General features: G+C 48.5%; 1 protein-coding gene across 11 annotated transcripts in view; it reads right to left on the reverse strand.

The window, feature by feature from the left end:
• ARID1B (AT-rich interaction domain 1B) overlaps positions 1 to 13,458 on the reverse strand; it is a 396,315-nt gene that overhangs the window by 14,594 nt on the left and 368,263 nt on the right. For 10 of the 11 annotated variants that reach the window (XM_053668769.1, XM_037126070.2, XM_037126073.2 and 7 more), the window contains 4 exons: positions 9,565 to 9,774; positions 6,583 to 6,787; positions 1,298 to 1,436; positions 868 to 1,040 (listed from right to left, as the gene is read on the reverse strand). In XM_053668769.1, the coding sequence (XP_053524744.1) occupies positions 868 to 1,040; positions 1,298 to 1,436; positions 6,583 to 6,787; positions 9,565 to 9,774 (727 nt within the window). The remainder of the gene's footprint in view (positions 1 to 867; positions 1,041 to 1,297; positions 1,437 to 6,582; positions 6,788 to 9,564; positions 9,775 to 13,458) is intronic. The other variant, XM_037126068.2, reaches the window with a different exon arrangement.

The raw sequence follows: 13,458 nt of genomic DNA on the forward strand, positions 1-13,458 counted from the left end.
GAACTTGATAGCACCGGGGACACGGCTGCAAAAGAATCTGCCTCCCGGGGGTTTTCTGTTTACCTGCTTTACCTTGGCACTCAACATACCGTGTTGTAAAGCAGCAAGTGAGCTGAATGAAGTACACGGGAAATGTGAGACACAACTTCCTTCTTGAGGGGCTGTATCATTTACATGGTCGACGAGAACAAGTTGTATGGCTACCTACTGCCTGGCGAAGCAGCCCACAACCACCCCCATGCTCTGCAATACGGACATTTGCAGGCCTAAAAAACCCAAAGAGACACAGCTCTCACCAACACAGCACACAGATAGGAGACTGGAGTGGTTCACACTACCTTTAGAAGCCAAATTTCAAACACCACTGATTATTTTTCCATGTTATTATGATGATCATATTTTCAGAGTCTAAAAATGTGATACAGCCCCCAACGGCACTAACAAAATGTTCTTTCTAATGTTTCATCTCACTAAGAAAAATAGCTGCCTCCAACACTCACAAAGCTTTCGAATTTCTGAGTTTATACACTGACTGCATGTTCTGCACAATCCTTACTTGGAATAAGCAGCTTGGAAGCTTGAAAGGAAAACGTATGGATTATCTTGCTTTATGTAACAGACAAATCTGCAATGTTACCTATATAATAAATGGGTATATTCTGAGGTTGAATTTCTTTGTTGCTGCCTCCCTAGGTCAGGTTTGCACGACCCTTCCCGGCACCCAGCCCCAAGCCCAGCCCATGTGGTGTGACTGCCACGGTGCAGAGGCTTGGTGTTCAGAGCTCCTTTGCTCAGTGTGCCTTCAGGTGCACTCGCTAGGAGAAGGCTCCCTGGGGGCCAGCCTGGAAGAGGTCTCTCTGCACTTACCTTTTCTCATTCCCCCGAAGGGGTCCTTGTTGGGTTCATAGGGCACCCTGCCCATCACGTCGGGCATGCTCAGGCCCTGCTGGTACGGGGTGCTCGGGGTCATGGAGTTCCGTTTGGGGAACGAGGAGTCACTCGCGTCCGAGAAGGGGTCGTGCACACTGACTGTACTGCTTCTGGGGCGATGAGAAAAAGGAAGGATTGATGACATGGTGAGAGCTGTTACCTCCAAACACTTATTCAGAAAATAAGCTCATCTTGAAATCTGCAAATGTGAAAACTATCCAAAATAAGTGAGGTGAATAAAACTGGTAGTATTCAACATTTAAAAACTCACTAGAGAATACTATCTCTTTTCTCTATAAGATTTGCTCCAGAACATTATGATAGGCCAATCTGATTTTGTACGGCTCACACAGTTCTTTGACCATACCTGCCACCTTGCATTGGGGTCATCTGTCCATGAGGGGTGGAGGCTGGAGTAGGCGGCTTCAGGTCACCCGGAACCTCTGCCATCGAATTACTGCCAGTTGACTGGGGGGTCTGTGGACCTTGCAAGGATCCTGAGTTAGCTGATAGTAGTAAGTACAAAGAGAGAATGGGGAAAGGAAATCAGGTTATCAAAGCAAGGTTATCCTTGCTAGTATTAAAAAAACAAAACAAACAACCCCCCTCCAAAAAAACCCCAAAAGCAAATAATGAAGAAAACAAAACACTATCTTATTAGAAATAGCAATAATATCCATTGCTGGCAATGATGTAATAAAATTAACTGCTCTTTCTTTTTCAGAGAGGTATAATGGACATATAACACTATAATTGTTTGAGGTGTACAATATAATAACTTGTTATTTGTATCTATTGAAAAATGATCACCATAGTAAATCTAGTTAATATCCTTCACCAATGTAGTCACAGTTTTTTTTTCTTGTGATGAGAACTACTCTTACATTGTAGTGAAAATCAGGAAAAGTTGTTTTAGTCAACTACTGGGAAATATATTTCACTTGTGAGCCATAAAATGTAGTTATTCTTTTTGACCAGATAATGACTTTCCTGGGTATTTAATCCCAGATTTATACTAGATTATACTAGAAAACAATCTAGTATAAAGAAGGTTTAAGGCAAAAAAATGTCTGTTTCGGTGTTGTTTATAATGCAGATAATTTATATGTCCAAAAATAAGAACAATGGGATGAAAATTTCAGTATTTCAATCTGATTGACTATTGTGATGTTTTAGGAAAAAATCAGAGAAGTTAGTTCTGGTCTCAGGCAATGAAAAGTGTCTAAGTTGAGAGACAAGGATACAAAACAGTAACGGGCCTCACTGCACATCTCGGCACATCTCTTGGTGCCTGGGGGCCTGCGCTCTGTCCACCGGCAGTGACTCTGGAGCCGGGAAGTCAGACTGGCTGTTACAACACAGCACTGGCTTGGAATTCTTGAAAGTCACTGACCAAGTTTTGAGAGTTGGCTTTAATTATAATTACATTATAATAATAGAGCTCAGAACTGAGAAATCTTCCCAAAACTTAAGTGGGATTCTTGAAAAATTAACCCCACCTTAGAGGGAGAGCAGTAAGTGAAGGGCTCCTGCTTCACCTCTGAGCAGAGTCCTCAGTAGGACAGGTGTTCCGACAGATACTGGTTTCTTCTGCTAATTGCTTAGTCAATGAATAATGGGCTCACTAGACTGTAGGCTCTTTCCATGCCTGGATTTCAGCAGTGTGCCAAGCTGACAAGAACGGCAGAGCTAGCGGCTGCTTGTCAACAACAACACTGCACACGTCATCGTCTACAGGCCCTCTGAGGCGCTGTCCCCAAGTCCCACGGCAGTGACCACCACGCACGCTTTCCTGTAGAGGAAGCCGAATTAAACCGACCACCGGAGATCGGTGAGTGGGTGGAACGGAGTCGGTGACGGCACCAGGCCATCCCTTCTACTCAGACCGCTCAGCTCCCGCGCGGCCAGGTCTGCCCAGGGCCGGCCCCGGCAGGAATCGTACCGGGGAGCGGCCAACGGGCCGCGGGTCCTGTGCAGCACCTCCCCTGGGTGCCCAGGGCTAGTTTACAAACCAAATTTTGGTGAAACCCTGGCAATGCACGTTTAAACGTCTAACAGAAGAAAAAAAGGAGAGTCTTTTATAAATTTGTAAGGGTATTCCTACAGACGTGACCGGCCCAGAGCTGGCAGGAGAAATGACTAGCATCTCACACCCAGGAGCGGACTGCACAGCGGCCTGCATGCTTCCTTGGAAATATGGTTCGCAAGGCTGGGATTTCAGAATGAACATTATTTACAAGTATTCACATTTACAGCTCATAAAAAAAAAAAGAAAAAAATTCTTCCCTCTTGCCAGAGTTTCTTCCTTCCCTTTCAGGGGGGAAAAAATGAATGCAACCTCTTGAAGCTTCATTAACAGCAGAGGCTGGCACACAGTCTAGGATGTCCCTACCTTTTGCCAGAAGCTACAAATGTATACTCGAAAGTAAACAATGGAAAGGTTACTGAAGGTTAAGTACATTCACACACTTCAGACCATGCAGCCAGACTCCTGGCTGGGGAGATAATTTACACAGCACGAACCTGGTGCCCTACTTCTGGCTGGGGTTGCAGTGGGGAGAAGGAAGAAGAGCTGATCTGTCCCAAGCCTGCAGTGACTAGAGGTCACCCAGAGGGCACCTTTGTTTATAACCTGAGCCCCTTCCTCATTTATCTTCCACTGAGGATTCCCTAGTTGGATCCATGACAGGTTTTGTGACATCACCTGTCAGCTAATAATAGAAACGCAGGCAGCCACCTGTCAGCAAAGATGGATGGGTTTCAGGTTACAGACTAACGAATTGAACGTGGAGCTTCCTTGTCCCGCCCTCCCAGGCTCCTCCCAGGCAGGACTCTGCCCCCTGCCTCCCATTCCTTTGTAGGCTGCCCAGGCCAGCTGAGTCAGAAATTCCTGCGGCTGTTCATTTGAAGTCCAAAAACTTTTATAGTTTTATTATAATGAGATCCCCTTAAAGATGCAACTGCAGCTCAGCCTTGCCCAGGTTTCATTCGAGGGCCTTCCTAGACTGACTTGCTGCAGTGGCAGGAAGACCGGGGGAACCTGATCTCTGTGGGGAACGGCAGGGCCAGGGCACAGTGAAGGTCCCGATGGACCCGAAGGGCTGAGGGTCACACCTCCGGGGCTGACAGAATCGAATTTCAGATCCCTATCGGCCATGTCAAATCAAAACTGGATTCAGATGGATGACTTAGAAGGCTCTTGGAATACTACCAAATGATCTAGAATTTACGTTAGTTCAGTGACCACTTACAAAAATAACCTAGAATATTTCTTAAGAATCTTAGTTCAGTTTGCCTGGATGTGCTGGTAAGGAATAAGCTGCAATTACGTGCCCGTGGGAAAAACTGACTTCAACGAACACATATTTTGGCTGAAGACTAGGTTTTAAAAATGTAGTATATGTGAGATCCTGATGTGGCAAGTCATTAAAAATACGTTTCTTCCCTTTTTTGATGATAAGAACATTTCAGACACAAGTTCTTTAATGACAGTTCCAGAATCAGGGAGGGCACCGCCCCCCGGCTGCTGGGGCAGTGCCTGGCTTTCGGCTGTGGAATGACGTGAGTTACTCCCTCAGTAACCCACGGCCACCCCCCCAATCTCTGTCCGTCTGGCCCAGCGGTGAGTCGTAAGCCGTGCACAGGACACTGAACAGGAGCAGACGAGCCCGACACACAGGGTGCCTGCCTCCCAGGCCGTGCACGGATGGAAGGGAGGCGTCGTGGGAAGGTTCCCTCTGCTGCTGCCTGCTTCTCGGGACTTAGCTCCATTTGGACACTGAGAAGAATGGATCATCGGAAGTACATGTGCAATCCAAGCTCTTTTGTGCAGTTAAAACGATAATGCTGCCACAAAACGGCAGCTTAAAAAGAGGGAGCAGGCAGAGCCGTCAGGAGAACAGGCCTCCACTTTCTGCGGAACCTGTGCCTCAGCGGGGCGTCCGTGCTGGCGCTGGCGTGGCCGGGGAGGACCATTCTTCGTGCACAAGGGCCGACCAGTCAGTGACACAAGCTCTTTTCCGGCGAATCAAATGCACTTTCAGATCTTCGCAGACTCACCACTTTGGTCCCTACACCCCACTGGGTTTTTATTTTGGAAAAGTAGTTTCAGAGCTGTTCATAAGTAGCTTGTGTTTTACTCTGTGAATACTGAGATTTTAAAACTGGATTTCAGTTTTTCAGGTACGCTTGTAACTGGCACAGGCTTCGGATCTTCGAGGGTAGGGTTAGAGAGGGTTTCTACCTGTACTTACAAGTGACAGACCGCAATCTAGACACATTCACTACAAGTATTCATGTGAGGCCCCTCGATTAGCGACCTTAGGTGTTAGCACTGCCGTCCAGACGGCAGCTGAATTAGCGAGAAACAACTGCTCTCTTGGGCTCACAGACACTACCTTCTGGGTGTTAACATCTTGCGCATCACAGAGGTACTTCAAACACAGGCAGGTGAGTGAGCTGTGCGCAGCATGCCTTTGAGCCAAGCCCTACGATTCCACTCACTTTGGCTGTGGCTCTGGGTCAGTCACTCAGACTTTACGTGCCTTGGCTTTTGTATCTATTTTAAACGAGAGTCTGTATGCCGTGTCTGACGTGGAGACGAGATGCCTGGCACCCGGTCAGGGCTCAGGAAACGCTGGCGATGAGCTCTACGGCATCACCGCAGAGCCAGCCTGTGCGGCAGGGGCGGCAGGTGGGACCAGCAGGTGGGACCAGCCCCGCCTCCCGTGCAGGACAGACAGGTAAGGAAGGACCATCTCGGAAGCAGCAGAATCAGACCAGCACAGGTCAAGGTGAACTTGAGAGAAGTCACCACCCAGAACAGGGATGAGGCAAACTCCCTCCCATCTCTGATATCGTGTTGATCAAAATGTCATGTGGTAACTGCAGATTTGTAACACTGACAGGTAGAAGAGGGCTGGCGGGAGGGCGGGAAGAGTGCAGCGTCGCCAGCGGTCGCACGGAGAGACAGCAGGCGAGGCAGGTGTCACCTGGATTTGTATGTGGGAGTCCAGGTGTCCCGCCCTTACGCCCAACATGCCTGCCCTCTCGATCGGAGCTGACTGGACACCGCGTCTTCACCAGGACAGTCTGCTGAGTCCCCTAAAGCTGACAACTTGCAGGGCAGGGACATGACAACAAAATCCAGATTCCACTTCACTGATGTGCAAGTCTGAGTGTTCCCGACGGAGGCCGAGCAGGTAGGAGCCACCTGTTCCACTGCAGGGTGGGGTTTCTCGGGGGCACACCTGCCAGCACGGCTTCCTGGGCTAGTCCTTTGGACAGAGTTAGGGGGACTGCTTCAACACACCTGGATGATGAGTAATGGTGTCCAGCCATGCATTCCGAAGTCTGCTTTGACTAAATGAGGTAAACCTAAAGAGCGGTGCCTTCGAAATGCAGACCAGACAGGATACTACACACACTTTTAGTCTCTCTTCCCCTGGACTCCACCCACAGGGGCACAAGTACACAGACAAGACAAACACCCCTTCCTCTGCAGCGACAGGCGCTCTTTCAGGTGGGGGAGGGGGTGCGCCGCAGCGGTCCTGGTCCCGGTCCCAGGTCCAGTCCCAGGCCCAGGCCCAGGCCCAGGCCCAGGCCCAGGCCCAGGCCCAGTCACTGGGCAGAGGCTGCAGTGCTCCTGCTTACCAGGAGATGGCGGCTGCAGCTTGGGCTGCTTCTTGGTCTCCCCGGTGCTGAAGACTTCGGGCGGTGGCTCCTCCCCACGCTCGGTCTTGCACTCGAAGGCGAACAGGTACTGGATGTACTGCTTCTTCAGGGAGCTCGCTGCGCTGCTCGATGTGCCGACATTCAGGTTGGTTGCCAGCTCACGCCACTTTTTGTTTTTATTAACCTAGCAGAAAAAAAAAAAAAAAAAAGAAGGCAGGGTCATTGGTTTGCAGCAAAGTAGCTTGTTTAAAGCCAGGAGACAAAAAAAGCACTTAATGTCTTGGTTACGTTTTTTTTTTCATTCGCCACTTTTAACTAATGCTCATTACTCCCACTCAGTAGTGCAAAGACAGCACTTACAGTTATAAAGCCATTAAGGAACCTGCTGACGGCTACATAAAAAGCCCTGCGCATCGAGCTTCTCCTGCCCGGTGCCTCTTCCAATGCCTTGCACTCTTCCGTCCTGCCGCTCAGAGCTGCAACGTGCCCCTGAGCACATGCGCACACACGTTCACACTCGGCCCCGTCCCACTTGTAATTTTTGGAAAAAAGGCATCTAATAACTACTTTTAAAACCAGTAACAGAACTATTTGGCAAATTGAGTGTTTCAGCCTTGATATGCAAACCATTGTTTCCTTCCAACAGCCACACGCTCCCAGAAAGGTGAGCCTGTGAACCAGGACGCATCCGGCCCCTCACAGGAGGCTTTCTTGGGGTGTCCGGCAAAGGGAACAAGGCCCCTGACGAAGGCACCCCAACTTACAGGCCCAGCGTGAGCCATCAGACTTCGCTGGGCTCTTGACCCCAGCTGGCCTGTGGGGCAGTCACCTGGGGCTTGTGAAGGGGCAGGAACAGGTGGGACTGTCAGGGTCCCAGTCACCCTCAGGCTGGAGAGAATACAGTGGCAAAGTCAGGAGAGGAAAGAAGCCCTGCATGTTATGTAAGGACGTTAGGCATTATTTCACCCGTTTGGTTCCTGCTGGGGAACAGCGTTATGGAAGGTTCAACACATGAATGAAACATGAATACCTGCAAACACTTGGGGATTATTCTGCGTTCACATGAGTCCTGTGTTCAACAGCGTGGGGAAGGGTTAAGGGCACAAGTGGTTTTTAACGAAATGTTAAATTTTGGGATTCAAACTTTCTCACAAAGCTCTTTATATCCATTTACTTAGTACTAAATGGTGCACGATAAACCACCCAATGCTCTTGGCGCTCACTGCCAGCCGGCAACAAGCAGGCCTGTGCAGTGCTGCAGAAACGAAGCAGAGAGGGGCCTGGGACACCCTGACACGCAAGTTGCTGAGCTGAGCTGTGTGTGGCTGCGGCAGCTGCTCCAGGCACATCTGATGGTCACAGATGAAGACTGAGATGGGTGTAAGTGACCAAGGCCAAGAGCTCACTGGTGAATCGCAGGCACATCAGTCTATACTTACTAGCTAAGCCAGTAGAGGCTCTTCGGCAGACCCAACGTGGTCATGCACAGGGCTGAGAGTTGAAGCAAGATGTTCAGACAAACCATACACTTCTGTGATGGTGACCCCCAACTGTTCAGTATCCTAGGGGTTCTAGGTGCACGGGGGGAAGGACGAGGAGTCTGGGCGCGGAGGGGAAAGGTCAGGGGTCTAGGGGGAGAGAGCAGAGGTCAGGGGGTCTAAGTGCAGAGGAGACGTGTGCTCTTGATTCTCCCCTAGCTGACCACCACTCACACGTGGTATGTGGTGTGTGATTTGCCATCTGACCACGCAGAGCCTTGAATCAAGCTCCACTTGTTTTAGTTGCAGGTCTCAGGGCCCCCGCAGGTGGGATGGGGTACCTCTGGGAGAACCAAGGCCTCTCCTGCAGCCAAGTTGTGCAGCGTGGACACTGAGATCGGGGGAGACTCGTGAGTTAGATGCCTCGCCCTTGGGGAGTTCGTGACCTGCACCACCTGGGTGGACTGCAGCGTGCCTGTGTATCAGGCCACCGAGTGCCCACCGTGGCTCCCTTCACTGATCAGGGTGGAAGCCCAGGAACTGACAGGTTTGAGTCACCCATCAATGCCTAGCTGGGTCTGTGAACCACTGCTGATGGGGTGGGGGCAGGTGTTTTGGATTCAGACCTGGCCTCCGCCACTTACTCAGGAGTCCCTGGGCCACAATACCACTGCACTTCAGTTCGTTAGTTTCCTCTGCCTTCTTTGGGGCTGCTGACTCCTGCACGTTATAGGAACTTAGAAAGACAAAGGCCCTCGCCCAAGAAGCAGGGAGCACCTGAGGGTTAGTGCCCTTCCTGTCCTCCCTGCAGGGATCTCACATGCCCACCAGACTCCATGATAAGGGAGGGCTAGGACTCAGTGAGGAGAGTGTGGCCTTGAGGGTGTGACATTTAAGGGGACATGCCCTGAGAGTCAGGCCAGCCCAGGGAAGGCACCTGCACCACCCTGAACACAAGTGCCTCCTGAAACCCCACACCCCAGGTGCCACCTTGCCCACTCTTGACCCAGCCCTGTGAATAAGGACAGAGGTGACCCCCTGTGGCAGGTGTCAGGGACCTGGTTTTACAAGTATGACTAGTTTTCTTGATTATTGCTCTGGACGGAGGGAAACAGTGAATCTTATTTATAGCCGATCCAGACAATTATTTTGGTCATTTGCAAAACATTTCTAGAGTATTTACTATGAAACCAGAAGATCCCATAGAACTCTGCAGCTGTCGGGGTCCCTGAAGAGAAACCTAGCTGTGTCTCATTGTACAGATGGGGACCGAGGCCCATATAAACGACCTGCTGATGGCACATGGTGAGTTGGCTGCACAGCCAGGGACCCTGTGAAAGTGACTTTCTCAGAAACTTAGCTTTTTGTGAGAAAATGACCTGAGCCTACATATTCAAAGAAAGTTGCTGTAAGAGCTTATCTAGAATGTCCCCTTATGCACCCACCCATCCATCTATCCACTCATCCATCCATCCATTCCTACCTGGGCCAAACCTCCGATCTCTTTGACACAGACATAGAGTCGGAACAGGTCCAGGGGCTTCTTGCCCACGGCAGGCAGGCTGGAGACGGGGGAGCCCCTCTCCTCCATGAAGGTAAGGTAGCGGTCGACCCACAGCTTTCTCTCGGGCTCGTTCCCCAACTCGTACACCTTTGTGATCTTCTCCCCGGTGGTAGAGGAGGAGCTGGACTTCTGGAGCCCAGGGGAGCGTTTGGAGGGGGGGCACGGTGGGCAGAGGGAAAGGGAGGAAGGTGAGAAAGAAGCAATGAGCTACCAAATACAGAAAGGGAGGAAATTTAAATACTACTACTATCACACAACAACCAGGAATGAAGGCTACTAGTTCAGGCACAAACTATACAGTTCTTAATTAAGAGTTGACTTTGACTTTAAACAAAGGCCCAAACTCCCCCTTCTATATACTTAAGGATCAAAAACCTCTTTTACTTTATTGATATAAGCATTGAATCCCAGAAGGCAAGATTCCAATGACAGCTCAGGTCATTTTTAACAATAAAAGGGTGTTAGCTCACACAATGGTCACAGTGAACCTAACACTTCACGAGTAATATCATTTTAGAGCCCCCCCAAACTATATGGACTCTCTTTTCCTTGTGAAACTAAGAATGGCTACTGTGTGTCTCCATTAAAACTCAGTCACGTGAAGGAAGGGCAAACACATGGAACCTGCTGAAAATAAGAGGCGGGTCACAAACCAGGGGACCCAGTGGTATGGGGCCGTGCTTGCCCGAGAGTTCTGAGTGCACAGCACTGGGTCATGACGGCCAGCTTTCCCTCCTTAGGACGTCTTCAACTGCTCCACCGTGGTGAAGGCCTAGTATGTAATTGTTTTAATAGCTTTCTTATGTAACCATGTTTTAATCATGAACACATGCTATTTCATACTCCCAGCATATCTATAAATATGTGGTTACTCTTACACATGTGTGTTTATATGCCCATGTGCTGAGGCTCTAATCCTTGGTCTACTATTCTTCCAACTGTACCTGATACTAAAATGTCAGAAGTCGCTGTTTCTGCACACCTGAACCCACTACCTGAATTATGCCATGGGGGAAGGGAACGCTTTTAGTCCTAAACAGCACAACTGTTCCTGCATAGTCTCCTTTTCTTTTATGTCTCTGTATTTGTAACAATGTCCGTGTACTTGTAATAATTTGTAACTCTGGGGTTATTGTACAAAATCACTTCCAAATCCCCTATAAAGATTTCCTTGGAACAGCAATTTACTTTGTTCAGTCATGTTTATTTACTAGACTACCAACATATAGCTATTATTTAGATGGAGTTTTTCTTAACTCTTCTGCATTAAATTTACCTTAAAATAATTTCAAACACATGGCTGAAATTTCGGGGCTTAAGTAACACGACTGCCAGTGAGGTCTGATTCTCTACCTTGCTTAGTGAGAACATCCCCAGTAAAAACAGGGCCTGAGCAAGGAGCCTGAGAACAAACCCACGAAGCTGCTGGCTCGCAGCTCTCCCTCCAATCAACAAGTCATTCTCCCGAGCTACGTTCGCTGAAAGTTTCAGTCTTCAGCTTCAGGAGTATGGAGGCATAAAAATCTTTACATCAAATATATAGAAATAGGTGGTACTGTTGATGTAAAGAAGACAAAGGTGGAGTGGTAGGATAAAAGGTGGTGTAATCTTTCAGAATGTACATCGATGTTGAAGCTTAACGGCACGTCAGTCATTTCAAAATTACTTTAGGTAAGAGCTTAAAAATACAGGCACACATTCCTGTTCTGTTGACATGACCTTGTACATTGTACGTTCCAGAATATGGAGTACACCATGTAGACAATTATAACTTTTAAAAGTTTATTTTCCTATTCTTACAGCCAAGGAAAAAGCTATGGTAACATTTTATACCACAGTCTCATACTGAGAACCTTTCAGGAGCTTTGTTATCATTAATGGGGTAGTTATTACCAGGAGGTTTTTAATCCTAGTACTGAATTTTTTTTGGGTACTCTAAAGAGAAAATGGATCCAATGTTTTAAAATAAACAAAAACTTGAAGGATACGAAGAAAAAAGCATTCTCCCTTAAAATCAATTAAAAAGCCCTGACCTCCTTCCTCTTGTGTTTCATTTGTGAAAAACTAAAAAGTTTCAGATTCGATCTCAGCAATCTGAAATTTCAGAGAAATAAAAGCAATTATTTCGACGTAAAGTTACTCTCCCAACACCCTGAATGTAAGCTCCGACTGCCGCTTCCGACCCGGTCCTCTCAAACCCGAACTGGGAAGGGCTCTGGAAAGGAGTGGGTTCTCCTGACCTGAAACAGGTCTCGAATTAGCTTGACTAAACATATTTTAACTTTTCCTACCTTTCTTTATTAATTCAACTTAAGTTCAATGTCTGCATATCTCAATTTGTTCTCTTAAAATTAGAAATGCTTAATGAAGATCATAGTTCTTAATAGAATCACTGTATTTTCATAGTTTTAGAGCTTCACAAAGACATTTTCATGGCGCCACGATGCAGGAAACAGCATCCAAGTGAAAGTGACGTGGGTGGGTCCTGTTCCTGCCTGGTCCCAGGACACGCTCCCCGGTGCCTGCTCCCTCACCTTGGTTCCACTGCGGGCTCACCTGCCCGGGTGGCCTGTGCTCACAGTGTAGAACAGTCTGCCCTCCACTCTCCTGACTCAGCTCTAAGTCCCTGCAGACTTGGAATCACCAGCAGCGACTGCACAGTGACGGTACTCGGTGGGTATTCATTCCATGAGTGAATGCTCACATGGACAGAAAGGTCTGGAAAGCCGGGCACCATCCGAATGAGAATTAACGGCTGATTAAAACGTCTTACTAAAAGGGTTCCTCTGTGAGCACGGTGCCACATGAACGTGGACACTATCCGGCCAGACTGAAGCTGTGATGGGACCGGGCCCATGGCCGCCACTTAACCTCCACACTCCCGGCCTCGAGGTCTGCCTCCCAGCCGACGACCAAAGTTTGTCTCGGTGTCCGGGAGAGAAAAAGAACACAGAGAAACAAAAGCTTTGGCAAACCAGGAGTGCCTACTTTATCGCTGACCGGGCTCAACACGGACCTTTCTGCTTGGACATTGGCTGTGTTGTGACTTTTGGATAAACACCATTATACAGTCTGCACATGGACTATGGGTAAGCTAACTAGCTCTGCAGAAAGGTGGGTTAACTTTTCGAGGTCACTGGGACCAACTCATACTGTCTCCGTGTAGTAAAAAGTGTATCCTACTGCATGAAACTGCTGTGGAGACAAGAGAAATACACGGGGATGGCTGAAAAATCCCAGCAAGACACGTACTATAGTGCCACGAATGTTTTCCTTGCATATAACTTAATTAAGTCTATAAGTACATCTCTGCTCAAGTCTTTTAGGCAGATTTACATTTTAGCAGTCTTTACCATATGCCTGGTAATATGTGTATGTGCGAATGTTTGCTTTCATTTCAGAATGTTTTCTGACAACACAGTGTTGGTCCGCAGCGCGCTGCCGAAGCACAGAAGGTGTTTCTGTTTGGTCCACGCCTGCTATTAGACTGGCTTTCTCAGGGGCCTGGTGAGGGCAACTCTCAGTACAAACTGCAGTCAGTCCCGGACACGGCAGGCAGGCGAGCACTCCTAAGTGGACGCGTCTGCAGTGACTTGACAGCAGAGATGAAATGAGGTCCTTCGTTACGATACCCTTTGGTCCTTTCTGGAATGAGCATCTCGTTCAAGAGAACGGCTGTCTTCTCATCTAGTGCAATCCTTGCCATCTCCCACCACCCGACTGCAGCTTCCCTTGTTCTTATCTACCACGGGAGCCAGAAGTTGGCTTAGAAATTCTTAAAATGGCCCTGGCTAGTGTGGCCCAGTGGACTGA

Source organism: Artibeus jamaicensis, unplaced genomic scaffold, assembly GCF_021234435.1.
Source record: "Artibeus jamaicensis isolate MK-2021 breed Jamaican fruit bat unplaced genomic scaffold, CSHL_Jam_final contig_497, whole genome shotgun sequence".
Lineage (NCBI taxonomy): Eukaryota > Metazoa > Chordata > Mammalia > Chiroptera > Phyllostomidae > Artibeus > Artibeus jamaicensis.